This window comes from Camarhynchus parvulus, chromosome 5 (genome assembly GCF_901933205.1).
Source record: "Camarhynchus parvulus chromosome 5, STF_HiC, whole genome shotgun sequence".
Lineage (NCBI taxonomy): Eukaryota > Metazoa > Chordata > Aves > Passeriformes > Thraupidae > Camarhynchus > Camarhynchus parvulus.
Window position 1 is genome coordinate 21,151,523 of NC_044575.1, and position 20,420 is coordinate 21,171,942.

The 20,420-nt window shown below is 48.1% G+C and overlaps 1 protein-coding gene across 1 annotated transcript; it reads left to right on the forward strand.

Annotated features, from left to right (window-relative positions):
• Window positions 1–1,109: 1,109 nt before the first annotated feature.
• C5H11orf96 (chromosome 5 C11orf96 homolog) lies at window positions 1,110–2,720 on the forward strand. Its single transcript, XM_030949832.1, has one exon. It carries the CDS (start codon window positions 2,174–2,176, stop codon window positions 2,534–2,536), a length of 363 nt encoding a protein of 120 aa, XP_030805692.1. The 5' UTR covers window positions 1,110–2,173; the 3' UTR covers window positions 2,537–2,720.
• Window positions 2,721–20,420: the final 17,700 nt, after the last annotated feature.

The following is a 20,420-nucleotide window of genomic DNA, read 5'->3' on the forward strand; positions in this document are numbered from 1 at the left end:
ATAGTATCTCACAACAAAAAGGCTTCAAACTGACCCTGGCCCTAAAGCTGCCTTGGGGAGCCAAGAAGCCAAGACATTGCAGCCAGGTGTTTCATAAAGCCAAGGCTCTTAATGTTGCTTTTGCACTGGCAAGGAACAAACCAGCCAGCCTTCTGGAAAGACACTAGCAAGTGCCTCTGGTCCCTGCTCTCCTGAAACTTGTTCTTCTGTTCCTGTTCCATTTTACCCCCTTTGAGACAGGGCTGTAATTAAAATGGTTTGTTTCCAGTGCAGGTCCTGAAACACTGCCACTGCTAAGGCAACTGGGACCACTCCTAAGAGTTACCCAAAGACAAGGTTGAGAGTTTCTGATGCTGAGCTCACAAAACCAAGGCCATTTCTGTGTGCTGGACTGTGGCACAGGATGCGTATTACGTATGTAAGCTTCTGGGTTTTTTTTCAGAGTGTTTTGTCCTCCTCTGCACAAAGAATGTGTTTTATGGCAAAACACAGTGAACTCACACTGGCTGCAGGTGCCCCAGCTTGGGCACAGAGCCGAGCTGCTGGGGTAAATGTAGATTCTGCTGTGGGCTAATTGGCAGTGCCCTGGGTGCCTCCGCACTGCAGTGCTGTGCTGCATGTGCACACTGGGCGTGGGCTACTGTGGGACTGCTTGGCAAACTTCGGGCCCTGAGTGCTTTGTCCTTGTCCCCTGAGCATCACAGAATTCCTGACACAGTTGCTAAGCCTCTGCTTCCTTCCTGGTTCCTAACCAACCTTCAAAAATATCCTCGAGTGGGTGAAGCTATATGGAGAGTGTCTGTATGGGAATCATCTAACATGAGCCCTGAAGAAGGGACAGACTAACCATTTCAGGCTCTTCCTCCCTCATGTTTTTCTACTCCTCCTCCTCCCTCTACCGCCCTTCCTATTCCAATCGTATGTTTTTCTTACGCTGTTGGGATTTTCTATCACTGAGAGTGCTTGGCGCATACAGCTTTAGAGCATGGTTCCAGCCGTCACTAATTTGCAAGCTTTTGTTTCAGCTCAGTAATACTCATATGCCATTTTCTGTCTGAGGATCTGATTCTGCATCGTATCAAAGAAGCACCACAGAGCGCACAGGGGAATGGAAAATTTTAGGATCCCTACTAAATGGAAAAAAATGGAGTCACACTGAAGGAGGTATTTAAGCTTTGTTAGAGGTGGCAGACTTGGGAACAAGATCCCAGAGTTCTGGTTAACCCTCTGATGGTGATGGTTCTTGTCTGGTCCATTCCGTGTGGTCTTTGCAGCTTATATCTGGGTCACTGTAACATAGGGTTTTCAGATTTGGGCTTGCCTTGGAGCTTCCTTTGAGCATGGGTTTGTCACTCTGACGGTAGCGATCAGCTGAAAGCTGATGTGGCGGGTCTGTCGGTACTCTTTCATAGCCATAGAAATCAGGGTATTGATAGAAAAAGCAGCGCGGTGAAACGCAGAAAGCCGAAGTACGGCCGTGGCACTCCGGGACCGGCCTGAAGCTCCGCTGGGTGCCGCGGGGCAGGAGAGGGATGCCCTGGAGCTGAAGGCGAGAGGAGGCGGGAGGGGGCGACGGGATGGAGCGCGATGGCTCCCGCGCCCCGGGCTGTGCCTGACACCCCCGCTCCGAGGGGACGCGGCGGGCGGGGGCGGCGGTGCGGGACACGTCATGCGGAGCGGAGAGCCCGGCCGGCCACGAGTGGGCTCCGCTGCGGCCCGAGTGCGCTGCCGTCTGAGCATGCTCCCGCGGGGCTCCGCCGGCTATATAACGGGGCCGGGGGGCCGGCGGCAGCGGCTCTGCTGAGGCAGCGGGGGAGCTCCACTCGGCGCTGCGCTCCGGTCCTCACCGTACTGCGCCTCTCTGCACCGCTCCGCTCCGCACGGTACCGCAGCGCTCCGCTCGGTACCGCACTCTGCTCCGCTCAGCACAGCGCTCCGCTCCGCTCGGTACCGCGCTCAGCACAACGCTCCGCTTCGCTCAGCACTGCGCTCGCACCGAGGTCTCTCCGGACAGCCGCGGTCCGCACTGCTCCGCACGGTACCGCACGGCCCCGCGGGGCCCGTCCCTGCCCCGCCGCCGCCCGCCGGAGCCTCGGCGCCCGGCACGGCCGAGGCAGCGCGCCCCGCTCCGCCGGCCCCGGCCCCCGCGGCGGGCGCTCCCGCGGGCGGCAGGATGGCCGCGAAGCCGGCCGAGCTGATGGGCATCTGCTCCAGCTATCAGGCGGTGATGCCGCACTTCGTCTGCGTGTCCGAGGAGTTCCCGCCGCCCGCCCGCCCCGCCAAGACCCCCAAGGGCAAGCTGCGGCGGCCGCGGCAGTCGCGCTTCAAGACGCAGCCGGTGACTTTCGACGAGATCCAGGAGGTGGAGGAGGAGGGGGTGTCCCCCATGGAGGAAGAGAAGGCCAAGAAGTCCTTCCTGCAGTCGCTGGAGTGCCTGCGGCGGAGCACCCAGAACCTCTGCCTGCAGCGGGACCGCCTGGGCAGCTGCCGCCTCCGCAACAGCCTCGACTCCAGCGACTCGGACTCGGCCCTGTGAGCGCGGCGGGGCCCGGCGGGACCCGGCTCGGCAGCGGCGGCACGGACTGAGCTCGGAGCTGCGGGGAGCCGCGCCGCCGCCCGCGCAGGAGCGCCCGGACGGGCGGCCGGCTCGGGATGTTTTCTAAGAAAGCGCTTGTACCTTCGTTTCTATTCGATTGTATGAAACTCACAATTTAAAAGACAAAAAAAAAAAATCTTTTCTATTCGTTAGAAGAAATGAGCTGTTTTAGATGCATTGAGCTGCCGGACTTTATATTTATTTTTGCATTTAAACTGTTGACTGCATTAATTTAATATGTTTCTACCTGAATGTCTGTTATTATTTCCATAAAAGAGTAATAAATCTGATATATTTGCACAGTACTTACTGGGCTGTCCTTATTCCAGGGATCCAACTGTCCTTGTTCAGCTTTGAGGGGTAAAGGGGTTTAAAAGCTGTCGGTAGCTAGTGCAGAGCCAGCAATGCTTTTCTTGGGGTTGCTGCTCAGAGAGGTTTTGCAGGCTGTGCTGTCAAGTACAAACTAATGAGAAAAAAGTCGAGTTAGACTGATTTTAAACTATTTACTTCTTTGAGATCTTTGTGTTAACCTGAATTGAGGTTTAAAGAGTGTTTTTAACTGGTGCCCAAGAGCCTTAATGCAATGGGCAAGCCTCTTGCATTCACAAAAATTGCGTATATAGTTTCTATTTTCATCCAAGTTGGTTTTGTCTCTTCTCCCCTTCCCCTTCTGACCCATAAATTATTTAGTGCTGCAGATGGTTTTGATTTTGGTTAGATGGTTTTGGTAATTGGTTAGAATGCAGTTTTATTTACCAGAGCAATTGATACTATGTGGATGTGCTTTTCTTGGAGTTTAAAAGTAAGGGGATTTTGATGATGGTAAATTTGTAGGAGTGAGGCTTCTGTTGGGTTGCTGCATGTGCATGTCTGCAGGTGCATGTAAGATTTTCTCTGTGGGATACGTGCTGAAGAGCATCTGAAACCCTCTGCAGAATGGAAACCAAATTCCTGGACTGGGAATATTCTGCCTGTATTTTCTCCATTTTTGAAACATTCCTGTGCTAATAGTGTATTCCTGTAGTAGCACCTTCCTTAAAGGCAAGCCTCTGGAAATTAAAACTTCCCAATCAGAAGGTATTAACTGGTGCTGAGCTGTAGCTAATATTTCTCTGGTATGATTTTCAGGGGGCTCATGGTGTTTCTAATGTCGTGGTTTGAGGTGCAATCATACTGATCAGTTGGAGAGGTAAGGGCTGGGGTGAAGGCAGAAGATGGATGTGGTGCTGGTGAACAGAGTGTCTTGGTAGGACTGAGAAGCACAGACCTCTGCCCTCTGGGCACTGAAGTACAGCACATGACCCATGTGACTGGCTCCTGGATACAGCAAAACTGAAGCTTGACTCTTTTTAGCCTAAAGCTGAGGAAAATCCTGGGGGCAGGGGGTGTGGCTTGTTTTTGGACAGGTCCTTCGCAACTCCCTTGCAGTACCAGCACCTCCAGCTGACCTCCAGCACCAGGGGAGGGTTCTGCAAGCAATTCAGCAGGTAAGGAAACAGGTCTGGACTCTGACCCAACCTCCTCATGAAAAAGCACTTAAATGACCCCATGTGCCTCCCTGCATGCAGCCTGTGAAACAGCTTTTCTCCCTTTGCAGTTAGACCCTCGTGGCTGCTTTCTCTGCATGGTATGCACGTACATAACATCTATGCACAAAGCAAAGCAACTTGACCTCCAGAACAACTTTCTTCCAGGCAGGCAAACTGGAATCAGTAAGACAAAATCAGTTGCCAACAGCTGGGCTAATTTTCCTCATCAAATTCCTAACAGTAATTCAATTCTGGGAGTTCTGGGTTTGGGAAAGGGTTTGCAACATCTGCAAACCCTTTCCCAAACATCATGTGGGAACTCTGTAGCCATATGTCTTATGTTGCATAATGTACACAGCTGAAAAGCCCCATAAGATTTCCAGAGATTATATAGTGTCCTTCCAATACCACAGGTTTTAGGCTACTTTTCTGTTTCCCTTTGCTTTCAGGTCTGGTACAAATCCCTGTGGCACACAAAGTGTGGGGTATACCTTCAAGAAGCTGTGACATGCTCCTTGTCCCTGCTCCTAATTTTTGTTTAGCAGCTGGGGTTGCTAGCAGGCCCTTTACCATTGCTGTTGCCATCCCTCCTTCAGCATGCCTCTGTGCTGCTGCCATGCAGGAGGCACAGGAGGCTGTGCTGCCCCAGCCAGCAGCAGAGCAATGGATACTCCCTTCCTGGAAGGGTGAAAATAGCTGTGTTCTCTTTTCTGTTTCAAGAGACAAATGTAGATGTTAACACATCTACAAAGTGTATTTGAAAATCTACTGCAGCATGTTTGAGGAAAATGTCATATTCCAGTTGAGTTTCTCTTCAACTGTTCATTGTTGACATTTTCTGTTCCATTTCAGAGCGAATAACATGGGAGATGCCAATGCTAAAGATAGGCTAGTGTTTATCTTCCAAACAGTTGCAATCAAGGCAAAAGGGTGAAAAGCCAGGGTGATTTAGCTATGTCCTGGAGAGGCCTTCCTGAATGCAGCTGGAAAAATAAACCTCCCTCCCAGTCTTCCTGTGCTGCTAATTTTGAAGGTTTCTCGTGCTGTACTTTTTAGTGGCGTGACTATCATGTCTGTCTGTCCTGTAAGGATTGCACTTATTACCTTCACTTTAGTGAGGGTAATGACTGCATCAAAGGGCTTTGAGTCTGTCATCTACTCCCTAGGCTTGAGATGTGGGTTGTGCATTTCCTTTCAGCAATTCACAGCTTAAAAGCATCCACAGATGCCACTCACAGTGATGCTGCGTACGGCAGCGAGTAGGCATGAGCCTTCCATGCCTGCACAGGAAGGAGCTGGAAGCCAAATGCCCCTGGTGCAGCAGGACATGTCTCAGGGCACAGGTGAGACTGAGCACCCCAGGAGTGTCTTCAACACGATTTTTCCAAATTACAGGAAATTGCACTGGAGAATTTGTCTTTAATAGGACTGCCTGTTATTCTCAGATCACTTTATATATAAATCATTCTGTCCTCGTGTCAAGAGGTTCATCCAGTCAGTAAAAACTTGAAAGCAATTCTTTTATTCTCTTTCTGTTTTGTGTCCAGTCCCCTCCATGCCTGTCAGCATTTCTCCCATGTGCTTGTTTTTAAATGCTGTGTTATTTTAAAACTCATCATGCTGGTGTGGTGGATCTGTACCTCCCCATGCCTTATTTTGGCCTGGTCAGTATCATTGCTCTACTGGAAGCAGGTAAAAGAAATCCTCTCTGTTCATCTTATGAGAAAGCTTTTTCTGTTCTTTTTGCAAACATTTTAGCAAGGCTTGTTCAGTAATTAATGGAGGATTTCTGGGCGCAATTTAGTGTTCACCTCAACAGGCTGAGGACATTCTCCTCTCCTAGCTGTGTGTGCACCAGTTCTGCTCTTGCATAACTTCTTTCACCCCTGGGTTTCCAATAATTCACTGGCAACACTTCAGAGTAGAGCTGTTATCAGGAACAAATATGAGAAGGTTCTTCCAATTCCTGCAGGTTTTTGTGCTGGGATCCTGAAAATGCATTTTCTTTAGGAGCTGGTTAATGATGACCCTTACCAGTGCTGGGGATCTGATCCTGCAGGAGCACAGTGGACAGACTGGGCCACTGCTGTTGGTAAGAAGCACCACACTGTTCTTATCTAACCTCCAAAGTGACAGCAGAGCCATGGGACACAACACAAACTGAGGCATCTATTGAATTGTCAGGCTGACAGCAAACAAATTGCAGTGTAACAGAGGCCAGTGAGTGAGCTCTAGCAAATCTGGTTGCTGCGGTTTCTCAAATGTCAGCAGTGCCAGCAGTTTGCTGGCTGCCTTCCATGAGCTTTGGCTCCCTGGCAGCATGCATGGACCTCAGCCTGCAAGGCCCCTGGTCTTAGGCTTTTGAGCCACCACCAGAGAGACCAGCGTGGTTCTCCAGGCTGCACTGAGCCTTGCTTGAACCTCTGCTCCCATGGCATGGCTCAGCCTGGGCTGTCTTTTGTACATTGGGCTCGCATTTTTGTGGGGAGAAAAACTCTGGGGAGGTGCAGATAACCCGAAATCCCTGAGCTGAGCTCAGACTGTTTGTGCAGTGATGGTGCCCTGGATTTACAGTTTGACTTTTCACTGCCATCTTAAACAGAGTGTGCAAGCTGAAAGCAGTGTTTCAGCAAGGCTGGCTCCTAACTTTTAGGGTATTTTTTTAAGCTGTAAAGATGCAAGATTACATGCTGAGCAGAAAATAATCAGTGTCCAGTAACAGGACAGCAAGAGGATCTCCCTTCCCCTGAAGTAGGAAGCCAGTGCACAGGACAGGGACGTTACCAGGTCAACCCTGAGGGCTTTGTCAAGTAGCATGTGGACTTCTCCTTGAGTAGCCTGAAGTCAGATGACCGAATTTGGAAGAATTCATTCATGGTGGGAATGAGTTAATTCTCAAGCAGCATCTTGCCACATGTGTATGTGTGTGTGTGTGTGTCCCTGTGCTTGCTCTGTGTAGTCTGGAGTGAGTGCTGCTAGTAGCAGAGCAGGCCAACCTTTGACTGTACAACAAAGCACTGCCAGGTATTTAACTGGAAGTGCAATTACTTAACTGGTCGCAGGTGAGAAGGAAATTCTTCCTGCAAAACCAAGAGCTGTGGAATCAGAGTCATGTAATGGTTTCTTGTGCCAGAGTATTAGCTTTAAGGCTATTAAATGTGTTAAGTTGTTAATTATGCATTTGTGACTCTTGTGTTAGCAAATGTCATGGTATGTTACAAACAGCTTAGGGACAGATCCTGATTTTTGCTGCACTGGTGTCAGATTGGCTTTGGCACAGCTGTACTCAGGAGTCAATCTGGATTTGCTCCTTGTTGCATTCATGCTATTTGCTGATGTGGCTGAGCGTGTTTCTGGGCTGGCTTGGAATGTCCAAGACACTTCTCCCCTGCTGCATCGTGCTCAGGATACCCTGAGGTTTCAGAGAACCTTCCACAACTTTAACCACCCTTGTGTTTTGGAAGCAGTGGGAATTACGTATGTGCACTTGGCTGGGACATCTGTCTCCTTCACCCACATGGAGTAGGAGCCAACAGCAGCAATGGTGAGAAGCTGGGGAAACTGGAGAAAGAGGGGAAGGGGCTTTCCTTTGTCTCCTCTGTCCATCCATACTAACATGAGACTGCAGATGACTTATTTTGAAACCAAGGTGAGGTTCACCTGGGTCTGATTTCAAATAAACCAAGATCTACTTCAGTAATTTATTAGTCTGTCCTAAACAGAGATTCTTTGTTTGGAAATGCTTGCATTAAAGAGGTTGAAGTTATTTATTAGGAACTGGTGAAAGGGAAGTTTTCTTCTTTAGTGTGATTTAAAACACTGTTGTTGTAGAAGTGGGGATTTTTTTTTCTTCCTTGTGAAGAAAATTACCTTTCTTGGGCAAGAGGGAAGGGGATTGGTGAGAAGGGAGAGAGGGAGAGAGGCAGCAGAGCTTGCTTGTGAAACAGCTCTTGGCTAATACAAAACCATGTGAAGGATGTTTATGTGCTTGTTACTTTTAATCTTGGATTCTTGCAAGTGAGACTTTTCCCTTGGAGAAATATTTGGAGGTCCTGACCATGATGGTTAAAGATACATTTCAGGCTCTTTTCACAACAACCTCTAATATCTAAGGGAGTCTGCAATCTGATGGCTCGAATGTTTTAGGGGAAATTCAGCAAGTAACATGGTTTTTTCACTGTTCTGTGTGTAAAAGCAAACAGAAGGAAAGCAGCACTGGACACACAGGTTATCACGTGTGCTCACTGTTAAACATTTGCTGTCAAGAGAAGTTGGATGCATTTCAACTGTATGTGGCTGACATTTGTTGGCTCGGATGTCCTGAGGTTCCCTGTGCTCTAGAGGCAGGCTGGATGGTTGGGTTTTGAAGGGGCAGAAAGATGCAGCAGCACAGAAACCTGGAAGGACACAGCTCTGTCATTTGAGGAGTGAAGACAAAAATACCCAAACTCAGAGCAAAATTGGATGGGACCTGCCTGCCTAAGACAGCAAAGAAGAGCCTGTTTTTAATCAGCTTCTGTCAGTAGTACCCCACAGTTCATGCACCTTTGGGAGCCAATGAACTGAAGAATGAAGTTTTGTCAGCTTTTACAAGTTCTGAAGCATATTGACATTTTCATGTGACATTTTTAGTTATTTTTCCTAAAATAAATGTGGGAGTTATGGAGTTATCTACCAACTCCTCCTTTTCCCAGAAAATCAAACCAAAATAACAAATTCACTAGTTTTACAAGTTTAGTTATGAATTTTGTGACTATATATGTGTTTACTCCCAGATATCACGTCCCTGTGTATTTTTACCATACAGTGGAAGCAAGCAAGCAGGCAAAACACGGGAGGTGGCAGGATTGCAGAGATTTCTGCTTAGCATTAGATGCCAAGGTGCTCCAGGTCTCAGAGCTAGGGTGCTGGCAGCTGGGCCCCCCAGGGCTTACTTCTTGTGCAGCAGCAGGATATGGTGTCGTGCTTTCAGGGGCAGATGAAGGGAAGGGAAGAGAGTGCTGTTCCTGATCTTAGTGACACACTGCCTGACCCTGAGAAAAGTGCTTCCCTCTGGACCTCAGTTTCCATGTAGGAGAGCTGGGAATTTATGAGGCTTGGTTCATTAATCCATGCAATTTTTTGGTTTGCAGCCATGGGAGATATGTTTGGTTGGCAAATGGGAAGGACATGGATTTATTCAGAGGACAAATGCCTAGCAATGTGATGTCAGGGTTTATAAAAGCCCAGCTGTTTGGTGAGATCACCTGTGCCAAGGAAGCAGGATTTGCTTTGCTGGAGAGCCTGCCACAGGGTCCAAGCACCTCTGGGCCAGAGTCATAGTCATGGAATGGCTTGGCTTGGAAGAGACCTTAAAGATCACTCAGCTCCAGCTGCCCTGCCCTGGGCACGGACTTCTTCCTCTAGACTATATTGCCTCATTCAACCTGGTCTTCAGCACTTTCAGGGATGGGGCATTCACAACTCCTCTGGGCAACCGTTCCAGGCTCCCACCACCCTCACAGTAAATAATTTCTTTCTAATATCCAACCTAAACCTGAGCTTTTTCAGTTTAAAACCATTTCCCATGTCACCTGTCAGAGGCTGTGTGCCCCTGGCTGGCCAGAGGCACTTGCTCATTGGGGATACAAACATTCTTTTGGCTGCTCAGAAGATATTTATAGGAACTGGGGAGAAAACAGTGTTCTGCCACTGCTGGTGAACTGGATTTCAGGCTGAGGAGGCTGATGAATGGTATGTACACATTACTGGGATGCATGTGGCCTTCTCAGGTGTCCCTTGCTCAGGAACCCAAGAGTGGTGCCTTTCCTGCTTCTGCTATGCAGGGGTCCCATGGTGTCTCTATGTTAGGAAAGGGCCTGTTTTGATGGCATGAATGTGGGTCTGAATCAGGGAGGAAGGAGGGCTTCCTGTAAATATCCAAGGGAAGATAGCAGCATGGGGCCTGAGCTGAAATGTGGTTACTTCAGGGGCCCAGTGGAAAGGAACTGATCAGCTGGACATCCAAATGCATGGTGGCTGGGTGGGTCAGCCAGTGAATGCAAACGTGAGCTAAACAGGGCCAGCAAGTAACACAAGAGTCCTTAGAGGCAGAGATGTCCTGTCTCCATAGCACCTGTATATGGCCAGGTTCCGAAACTGAGAGAGGATACTGCAATGAACAAGCTATTCTGACAGAAAGGCAGCGTGCAAAGGGAGCCAATAAAGCAGTAACAAGAGGTTTCACTTAACCTGACACAGACTGAGTAAATATTACAAAAGGGCATGATAGTGATGCTGGTTTTGCACTGTTCTTTTAAGCAGTGCTTCCTAGAGCAAGAAGCCTGAGCACCCACGAGCTGCAGAGAGCTCTTGATTTTGCTCAGTGAATGCACAGATGCAACGAACAGGCACTTTGCAATAATCAAGCATTCAATTTGCAGGGTGAAACTTCCTTCCCCCATCCTCTATATTAAACTTTTAGCTTCAAGGATGAAAATTAAAAGAACCCAAAAGAGTAAAAAAAGCTTGAGGATATCTAGGCTCTGGATATTAGGAGTCCATGATAAATGGATAAACTACCAGAAAGCCTTTTCAAAAAGAATAAAAATAGCTAGCATAGTTAAATAGTAGATGAAAGAATATTATTAGAAGTAAAAAGATATCCTACAAAAAGCATAAGTCATGTCCAAAGGGGGAAAACAGAAAGGATCATGGATACTCTGATGTTAAATGTGAAATCGTAAGAAGTGCTTAAAAAAAGATTTTGAAGAATCACTTGTAAAAAGGCTAGAATTTTCTGCTATAAACTTTTGCAAACACATTGAAAGAGATATGTTCTATGCTCACTAGAAAATCTTTGGACCCCTGCCCGAATGGAGACTAAAATGAACACTCAAGGAGAATAAGACAGTTTCATAAAATCTAACTCTTCCTGGAACACTATCAATTAGGCATATTTAACTATATATGCAATACAATGTAGTCTAAAAGAGTGATTATTGATGGCAAAAGAAATGCTGGAGTCATTGCAGATAGTCTGAAGTCAACTTGCTGCTCAGCAATTATTAAGTGACCAGAATGTTGACAATTACAGGGAAAGTGTGCTGGTTTTGGCTGGGGTAGAGGTAACTTTCTTCATGGTGTCTGGTTTAGGGCTGTGTTTTGGATTTGTACTGAGCACAGGGTTGATATTACAGAGATGTTTTTGTTATTGCTGAGCAGGGCTCACACAGACCAAGGCCTTTTCTGCTTTCCATGCTGCCGTGGTCGTGAGGAAGCTGGGGGTGCATGGGAGGTTGGGAGGAGACACAGGACAGGTGACCCCAGTTGACCAAAGGGATATTCCAGACCATATCGCTGAGTATACAAAGGGGGGAAGAAGGAGGAAGAGGGGGATGTTTGGAGTGATGGTGTTTGTCTTCCCAAATAACAATCACACATGATAGGGCCCCACTCTCCTGGAGATGGTTGAACACCTGCAAGTCTACAGTGAATTAGTGAATTCACAGTGAATTAATGAATTGTCCACAGCCAACAGTGAATGAAATCCTTGCTTTGCTTGTGTGTGTGGCTTTTGCTCTCCCTATTAAACTGTCTCTATCTCAACTCATTAGTTTTCCAGCGTTTACCCTTTCAATTCTCCCCCCAAACCTGCTGGTAGGGAGTGAATGAGTGGCTGTGTGGGGCTTGGTAGCTGTTTGGGGTTAAACCACGACAGGAGGAAATCAAGAGCAAAGGAAAAATCCTAATCTGGCAACCATCTGAAATGACATTGGTGTGGTATTGTGAATAATCTGTTTAGGCCTAGTAATTAAAAAAGACAAAGTCAAAGAAAGATCTGTATTTCCTGCTGTTGAACAGAAATTTAACAGAGGAACCTTTTTGTTTAGAAAAAAAAAACCAAACATGAAGAAAGGAGGGAGATGCAGAAATAGTTTTTGAAGATCAATGAGGATCTTCTTAATTATTTCTGACAATACAAAAGTTGGAGCAGTGTATAAGTTATTGGACAGCAGGTTTAGGACAATCAAAAGAAAATATTTCTTTTCTGCAATGAATAATGGGACAAACAAAAAGAAATACTTCTTTTGCACAATGAGTAACAGAATCCCAAAATTCACTGTCAAAGATGCCAGAAGGACCAGCCCACTCAAAATGCAGTGAGGCAGATTCCTAGGAGGCAGGTTTATGCAGAGCTAGTAGTGATCACAGGGGCATGGGGGACAGAGGCTCTCCAAACCCCTGGTGTCCAAAAGCCAGGTGGGCACTCCTGAGTGATGTCCCAGTGCTTCCCTGCAGCCTCTGCACATGGCCACAATTACAGCTGGGATGAGGGACTTGTATCCAAATGGCAGCAGCCTCTGAACACCCCTGAGCTGCTGCCCAGCTGTGCTGGCTGCCTGCACTTCTCCAGGGGAAGTCCATCTGCCTGGCCCATCCTGTGTTGTACCCACAGCTGTCTGTCTGTCTGGGCAGAGCAAGGGCAGGTCAGGGGTGCTGATCACCTGCCAATGCTCCCCCAGTGGCAGTGGAAAACTCTTGGCTGAGGATTTTTCATGGCTGTGGTGAAGCAACAGCTCCTTGCCCACACAGGAATCCATCAGGAATCCAGCAGGGAGCTGGTGCTGGCATGGTCGCTCCAAGAGCATTGTAGGTACCTGCCATGGAAGGAAGTGCTCAAGGCTGTGGTGCTTGCTGCACAAATGCTGAGTTACACCCAAAACTGAGGGAAAGTTTTGTTAGGAGCCAAGACTCCCCAAGGCTGGTTGCACTGACCCCCAGCTGGCAGGGCACCACCACGGGTGGGCTGAAGGGAGAGGCTGCCTGTCCCTGTCCCTGTCCCTGTCCTTGTGCCTGTGGCGATGCCGTGCCCAGTGACTGCATTTGTGTGCGTTTGTGCTGACAGGTTTGTCTGTTTTCAAGTGACTGGAAATTCAGATTTATAAGAGGAAAGCTAAGATTTATGTTCTTGTTCTGCCATGTCTGTGTCCCTATGGACATGAGCTTTATCTCCTATCCTGTGTTTAATTCCTGCGTAGGCACTTGGAGACCGATCTTCAAGTGCGCATCAGCACCACCTCCAGAACACAGCTAAATAAAGCAGAGTTTGAGTGCTAGCATATGGTTCTTTTCCAAATGCCATGTTGGTCCTGCTAGAGAAAATGGTTCTTTTCATAAGCTGCAGGGTTAACATTTCAGAGGCAAGATTAGAAGCATTAAGTAGATGTCCAAATAAAATAATTGGGCCAAATTTTGCAATGACTAAGTAACTCCACTCAATAAATGGAGTGATACTGAGTGAGGAATAAATCATCCCAGAATTTGGCTCAGGGTTTGCTGCTCGAGCCCAGACAATAATAACAGGTAGACTGGGATTGTGCATGAAAAACCAGGATTATGCTTTTCCCTGCTGTTGCCAAATGGGCAGTGCCTATTTTTGTCAAGTGCTCTCTTAGCTGGTGTACTATGGGCTGAAAGCCCTCATCACTGTGTGATGCCCCTGCTTCCTGCGCAAACAAACTCATACACGTGTGAAGGTCTTGGCTGGTCTCTGGAGCTTGGCTTGACGTATTTCCTGCTTCTTATCTGCTAGGCTTGACCAGGCCAGTGAAAATCTGGAGAAGGTCCTTGTGTTGCTGAACCTATTGGACCCTTTTGCTCAGAGCTTTCCAAGTTCCTTCCTTGCTCAGCTTCCCCAGGGGACCTGTGCCTGTGGTTTCCTTGCATTTTGGAATTGATTTACAGTCTCAGAGGGTTGGGGCCATCTGAGTGGGAGGCAGGCTGAAGAGGAAGGCTGCTGCTGTTTGCAGTTGTCTCTGGTGCACCACGGGCAGGAGCAGAATTCCCTGTGGAAACCCCTGGAGCTGGGAGGTCTTGTTGGCTTCCTGCAGGAGCTGTTTGCACTTCTCTGACAGGGCCGTCAGGCTTTTTTTTTTTTTAATACTGTTCAGGTTTTAAACACACCAGATATTGTTAAAGCAAGGAAGTGTCCGTAGCTCCCTTGCCCATCCACAGGCTCTTAGGAGTCCTCTGGATCCTGCCCATCCTTAAGGCTTATAGAATCATAGAATAATAGGATATGCTGATTTGGACACCAGGATCATCAAATCCAACTCAGGCTTCTGTGATCTGAAGCCTTCAACATGCTGCCTTGTCCTCTGTGAACCCCTTAGGACAGTGCCGGACCCAAGGTCTGTAAGGAAAACCCACCAGGCCAGACTGCAGCCAGCTGGCTCCTGTGGGCTTCACCGGGCTGGCTGCAGACTGGGATCTGTGAGCTCCTCCTGGGCTGTCCCAGTTCATTCCCTGCATATTGGCAGGGAAAGGAGGACAAGACTCAGGATCTTTGGGGACTATTTTGTCACACCTTCTGCCGCTGTGTCCCTGTGAAACACCAGTTAGAGGCTGTTAAAGGAGTATGTACTGTCTAGCCCACAGAGAGCTGCCTCTTTCAGCTGTGTGTTCCTCCAAATACAGATATGGTTGACACAATTCTTAGCACAGCTTTTCCCAAGTACATTTTGTTTTGTAAAGCTCTGGTTTGTCAATGTTCCCAGCAGGATATAACCTGCCCTGAGGGTGCAGTGCTGAGACTGGAGAGCTGAGCACCTCGTCCCACAGCGGTATGCCCCATCCATTGCACAATGTTCTGCTCTTTTTTGCCATCATCCCAAAATGAACAAACTTCACAGAAAGCTGTAACTCTGCTTAGTGTTTGCACTGCCTGCCTGCTTCTCCCGTCTTCCCTGTGCTCTCAGCTCTGATTTACAGCCCAGGGACTGCTTGTCTCTGTACCCCAGCAGATTCACTTTTTCCATTTTGCTATGTCTCTCTCAGCCTGATGCCTGCTCAAGTGGGACAGCACACCAGGCTCAGCCTCCTCAGCAGCTTGTAAGTACATCACAGCTCTCCAAGCAGGGGTTATTTTTACCACCTCCCTCTGCTTGCTGGTGGCACTGATCTGAAAGCAGCTCTCACAGCAGTGTCCTGGCCAACAGATGCTTTGGCCAACAGCTTCCATCCAATGAGATGGGAGCATCACATAGGCAGGGTCAGGGATGTCTGTGCCCTGGAGAGGGATGAGGCTTCTCCCCCCATCCCCAGCCTCATTTCACAGTTCCCATGATGCAGCCTCAGCCAGAATCAGGCCTTCCTCGTGCTTCACCTTGTGTGTGCCTGAAAAAACCTCTATGCCACACTTGATGCATTATGGAGATCTCTCATCCTATCTCTGACTGCCACAGCACACAGAATTAAATAAAAATATTAATAAGTAAATATTTCCTCTCAAAATGTTGTGGAGTTTATTTCTTTTTCTTTGGCTAGGAAATTGCTGGTCACAGAAAAAGAAATATATTCTTTTCTGCTGTCTTGATTTTTTTTACCCAGCTTAAATGCCTGATTTTGATTAATACTGGAACAATCTAATTGTGCCTGTACTGCAGCAGTATCCCCTGGGGGGTGCGGCTCTGTGGCCTGACGCTGCCCTTTTCTTGGCTGCAGTGGATGAGGCATCCCATCCCATTTCCCACCCTGGGGCAGTGCAAGCCTCCTGAGGCAGTGCTGCCAAGAACATTGCTGGCACAGGGGGAAGTGGGTGCACCATTTGGGAGGGGTCACCTGGGAAAAAGGGCAGCTGGAGATGCCCAAGTGACAGATAAAGTCAAATGCTTAAAATGTTCTGCTTTTGTTTGTTTCACCTGAGAGACAGCAATTCTCAGGGGTGAATTGCTCTTGCCTCTAGCTCTTCAAGCCACTGCTGATTTCAGGTCTGGCAAGGAGAGCCTGGTGTGAAGGCAGGATCCTTGGGAAGGGATCCTTGGGAAGGGATCAAGGAAACGCTGCCACCACACATCAGCAGGGACAGCGGACCGAGGTAACCTTTGCAATTACTCCTGTAAAACTGTTCCAGTGTCCCTCTCAGAACCTTCAGACTTAAAAAAAAAAAAACATTGTTGAGGCTTTGTATTTAATGCTGCTGTACCAGGAAAGCTTTAGGGCTCCCTTGCTGTAGCAAAAGGCAGGAGGAGCTGATGTGTTGCAGGAGGCTGTGTGAACATGGGAGAAGCTGCAGCACCGGCACGGACACTCCTCTGTCCTGGGGGTGCGTGTGCTCGCCCATGAGCCATGGGGACACAGCTCTGGGTAAAGCCTTCCCATGCACACACCTACACTCAGCATGGCTCAGCCCTGCCTGCCTTTGTGGATGCTTTAACCTGATGAAAGCTCAGGAAGAGCTCAGGAAGACCCCTTTGTGTTGCTTTTCTAGCATGATTAATACAGTGCCAGCCCCAGCTGCCCTTCCTGCTCCTTGGAGATCCTTCAGCCGCCTGCAAACACACCTAAACACCCACACAAGCCCACACCTTGGAAAACACGGGTTACAACCTACCACAAGGCCCTCTTGTTTTAGCCACCGTTTACAGGTACTGGAACACAAACCCAGCACATCCCATGCACTCCTGCTTGAGTGCACGAACACAAACCCACAGCTTTCTTTACCCTGATGCTACATGTGTATGCTGAATGAAAACTGTGTCCTCATGGCATAGGGTTTGTCTTCCAAAGAGCACAAAGGGTACCCTAAGGTGGCTTTTGTGTGCAGCAGAAGACGAGCAGCACAAACAGCTCCCAGAGAGAAGCAGCCTCCAGCCCAGTTTTGCTGCTGGAGTGGATTCCTCTGGCCCCTGCCAAAGACAGAGCTGCCAGCTGAAGACAGACTCCTTGCAGTCTGGGGCTGCTGTGGCCAGACTGAGCTGCAGAGAAAACTGTTGTGCCAATGCTTAGCTGAGCCACAGGCACAGCTCTGTGTGCCATCCAGAAATGTGTGCCCTTAGTGCATGCCCTGTGCAAACATTTCCATGTGCTTCCATGTGGAAATCCAGAAGATCAGAGGTGCCCTATGCAGCGCACAGAAACAAACTCCAACACCCATTGCACTCCTGAGTGCCAACATGGCAATGAAAACCCATCCATGTGGAGGAACCTGCAGCCTCTGGCACTGTCCATGGCACAGGAGTGGCCATGGCTCTTAGGGATGGCCAGTGGATAGACCTCAAACTGAAATGCCACAGGGATTTTAGAGGTGGGATAGCCTCTGGTTCCTGGCATCTGAATACTGTGTATGTATCCTCTTGTTAGGAACAAGGACATTAGGGAGAAGTTTTTCACAGAAGGGGTGACTGAGCATTGGAGCAGGATGTCCAGGGGTGTGGTGGAGTCATTGTACCTGGAGGTGTTTAAGAAAAGACTGGATGTGGCACTTAGTGCCATGATTTAGTTGACAAGGTGGTGTTAGGTCATAGGTTGCATTTGATGATCTCAAAAGTCTTTTCCAACCTAGCTGGTTCTAAGATTCTGTAATTAGCACTGGCTATTAGCTGGCTTGTGGTGAAGGGATAACCAGAGGGGAAAGGGGTTGCTGCTGTTAATGGTGGTGGCACAAGGATGCCCTTCTGACAAGTCAAAATCAGCCCTTGGCTTACTGAGAAGGGATTGATCCCTTGATCCTTGAAACTGAAAGCCATAAAAAGAGCACAAATAGCCCTCCTATTATGACTGCTTGCTCTTGGACCATGGTCATTGTGTTTTAGCAGCAATCTCACAAGGATTTCATCTAAGGCTTTGATTTCATACCTCTTTGGGCTGGGGGAGAAATTTCTGGGGTCTTCTCTTGCCCTGGGAGTTTGAAGTGGCCATGAGTAAACTGAGGGGTTCAGGGGGGTTTTGCCAAGGCACAGAGTGGGCTGGGCTCCTGCTGGCTCAGCTCCATCATGGTGTATCTCTGTCTGCCCATTGAGGCTGAGGCAGGAGGTTAGGGCTCCTCTTATCTTGCACAGCCACTGTCACAGCATGCCTCTGAGCCAAGGTTTCACCCCAGGTTTCTCATACTTCATGTACATGCTGGAGCAGAGACACAACTAGCAAGACCAGATCAAGACTGAGTGTGCAGGGGGCTGTTAATAGGAGCAAATTTCCTTGGAGGAAAATTGAAGGCATAAGTAGCTGCATTTAAGGCTTTTGAGATGGAAAATAAAGAACAGAAATCTCAAATATATTGCCCTTATCATAATCACTCAGGTACCACTCCACTTCTCTCCTGCAAAATGAAATCAGAACAGCTTTACCTTATAGTAATTTGGGGTTCTGACCATTGGTGCTCAAATATTTAAGGTTGGAATGGTCAGGTGAGGTAAGTGCTATTTGTTCCAAAAAACTTCAGCTTTTTGGGAAGGATTCTTGCTGGAGGCAGTATGAAGGTGTCAGAACTGTCTGTTCCATTCTGTCTTCAGGAAGGCTAAATGTGGCAGGAAAATAGTGTAAGATTGGAAGAAAACAGGGGTGAATGCTACAAAGGTTTGGACACTGGGGGCATTTTTGTTGACCCTTGATGCACAGCAATGCTGAATCTGTGAGAAGCTGTGGAAACAGGTACTGCTCTGTATCCTAGGAAAACCACAGGTGACACTGTGAAAGAAGATGATGTCTGATAGCAGCAGGCTGTGGAAGGGCAGGGTGGGCTTTGGGAGGCTTGCTGTGCAGATCGGCAGCATGGAAATACACATCCAAAAGTGTCCTCTGTGATCTGTTTGCCCTTAGTTGCACCACTGAGTCTGCTTTGAGCCCCACTTTGTGCTCTCCATGCTTTCTGTGGGGCTATAGCTGAGCTCAGGTCAGGTTTCTTTGGCTGTTAGCTGGGACAAGAAGACACCAAATAAAATCCAAGAGATAAATGATGCCTGTTAATCCTTTCTGTGTGTTCCAGTGAACTGGATTTGTTGTTTAACAACCAGCAGCTCTCCCTCTGTGCGATGTTCCCTGGAGAAAAAATGCTCAGCTCCTTACATATCAAGTTCCAGCGAACGGGGATCCAAAAAGGCTTTTAGAAGAGGGATTTCTGCTCAGTCGTGGGTTATTGATCAGTGGAAAGAACAAAATGCTCCTCATGCTGTGGGAACCACATATCTTTGTATCTTTAGCAATAAAATCCAATACTGGCTTTTGAAATAAAGCCAGGGCATTGCATGGCAGACCTAAGGCTGCTGCTTCTCACTGGGGCCCTGCTTGAGACTTCTGCTCCAAACAAGGGGTCAGCAGAGAGGATTTTGTGATGGGGTGAGGAATGAAGTTAGCATTTTATTTGTGATTCTTCCAAAGTCTCTGCATAAGTGGGAAGCACAGCTCCCTCTCCTTAGCTGCCTGTTTCTTTTCCCAAGAGCCTGGCCATGGCCTTGTAGGCCCTTTATGCACATCAGCATCCTGTCTGCAGGGCATGAACCAGGGGAAGCAGGCTGGGGCTGGATGTAACTTTACCACAAGTCTGATCCAGCACTTATCTCCTGGGTAGGAAACAGCTCCCAGCAGGTGCTGATATTTCGAAGGGAAGCGATGTGGATTGAAGCACGTTGCACTCTGCAGGGGGGACTGGCTTGCAGCAGAAGGGATTTTCTCTGGGCTGGTGCGACAGGACATCTGAGCCCAGACAGAATGGATCTATCCACGAAGCAGTGCAACCTTCAGGTAAGAAAGCCATCTGTCTGTACTGGGGGCCTTGGCTGTACAACCCACAAAGGGTAATTGTATGGTGTGTTAGGGAGGTACTCTGTGTTATCCAGGCAAGCTTCCCTACACCTGACCATGTGGCACCTGAGGCTGTAGCAGCTGTGCATGCAGCTGGGCAGTGGCAGAAGCTTTTACTGTGGCCTTGGGGCTGCCACAGACTTCATAGGGCTACAGCTGTCAAAGAAAGAGAGCCTCTTCCCTGGACTGGCTGGCAGGGCTGTGCTGGAGCCATGCTGCAAGTGAGACCCTCCAGTGTGCTCAGCTCTGAGCAGGTTTGTTATTTAGGGCATAGCCTCAGAAAACAGGATCCCAGAACCAGATGACTCTAGGAGCTGTTATTTATTAATTTAATTCATTATTTTTATTGATCTCTATTAATATTGTTTATGTATTTCTTCTTTAATACATTTTGCTTTTTGTTTTATTAATGCATTTTCCATTCAGTTATCTGCTTTGTGCAGGCATTGGAGTTAGTCATGTCAATACCAGGTATTGAATCTGTTGTCCTGCCAGATCTCAGAGGGCAAAGCAAAGGCTGAACATCCACCCCAAAGGCAGCACCTTCCAGTCCTGAAGAACTAAATCCAAATAGGACCCACTGTGTCTTTGGGATTCTGTACCCAACAGCTCAGTGTCACAATCATTCCACCCTAAATCCACATGCTCAGCTAATCACAATAATGAAGTTTCTGGTTTTCTGCACAACACACACTCTGAAGTCTCAGACTGGCCTGAGCCCATAATTGTATACT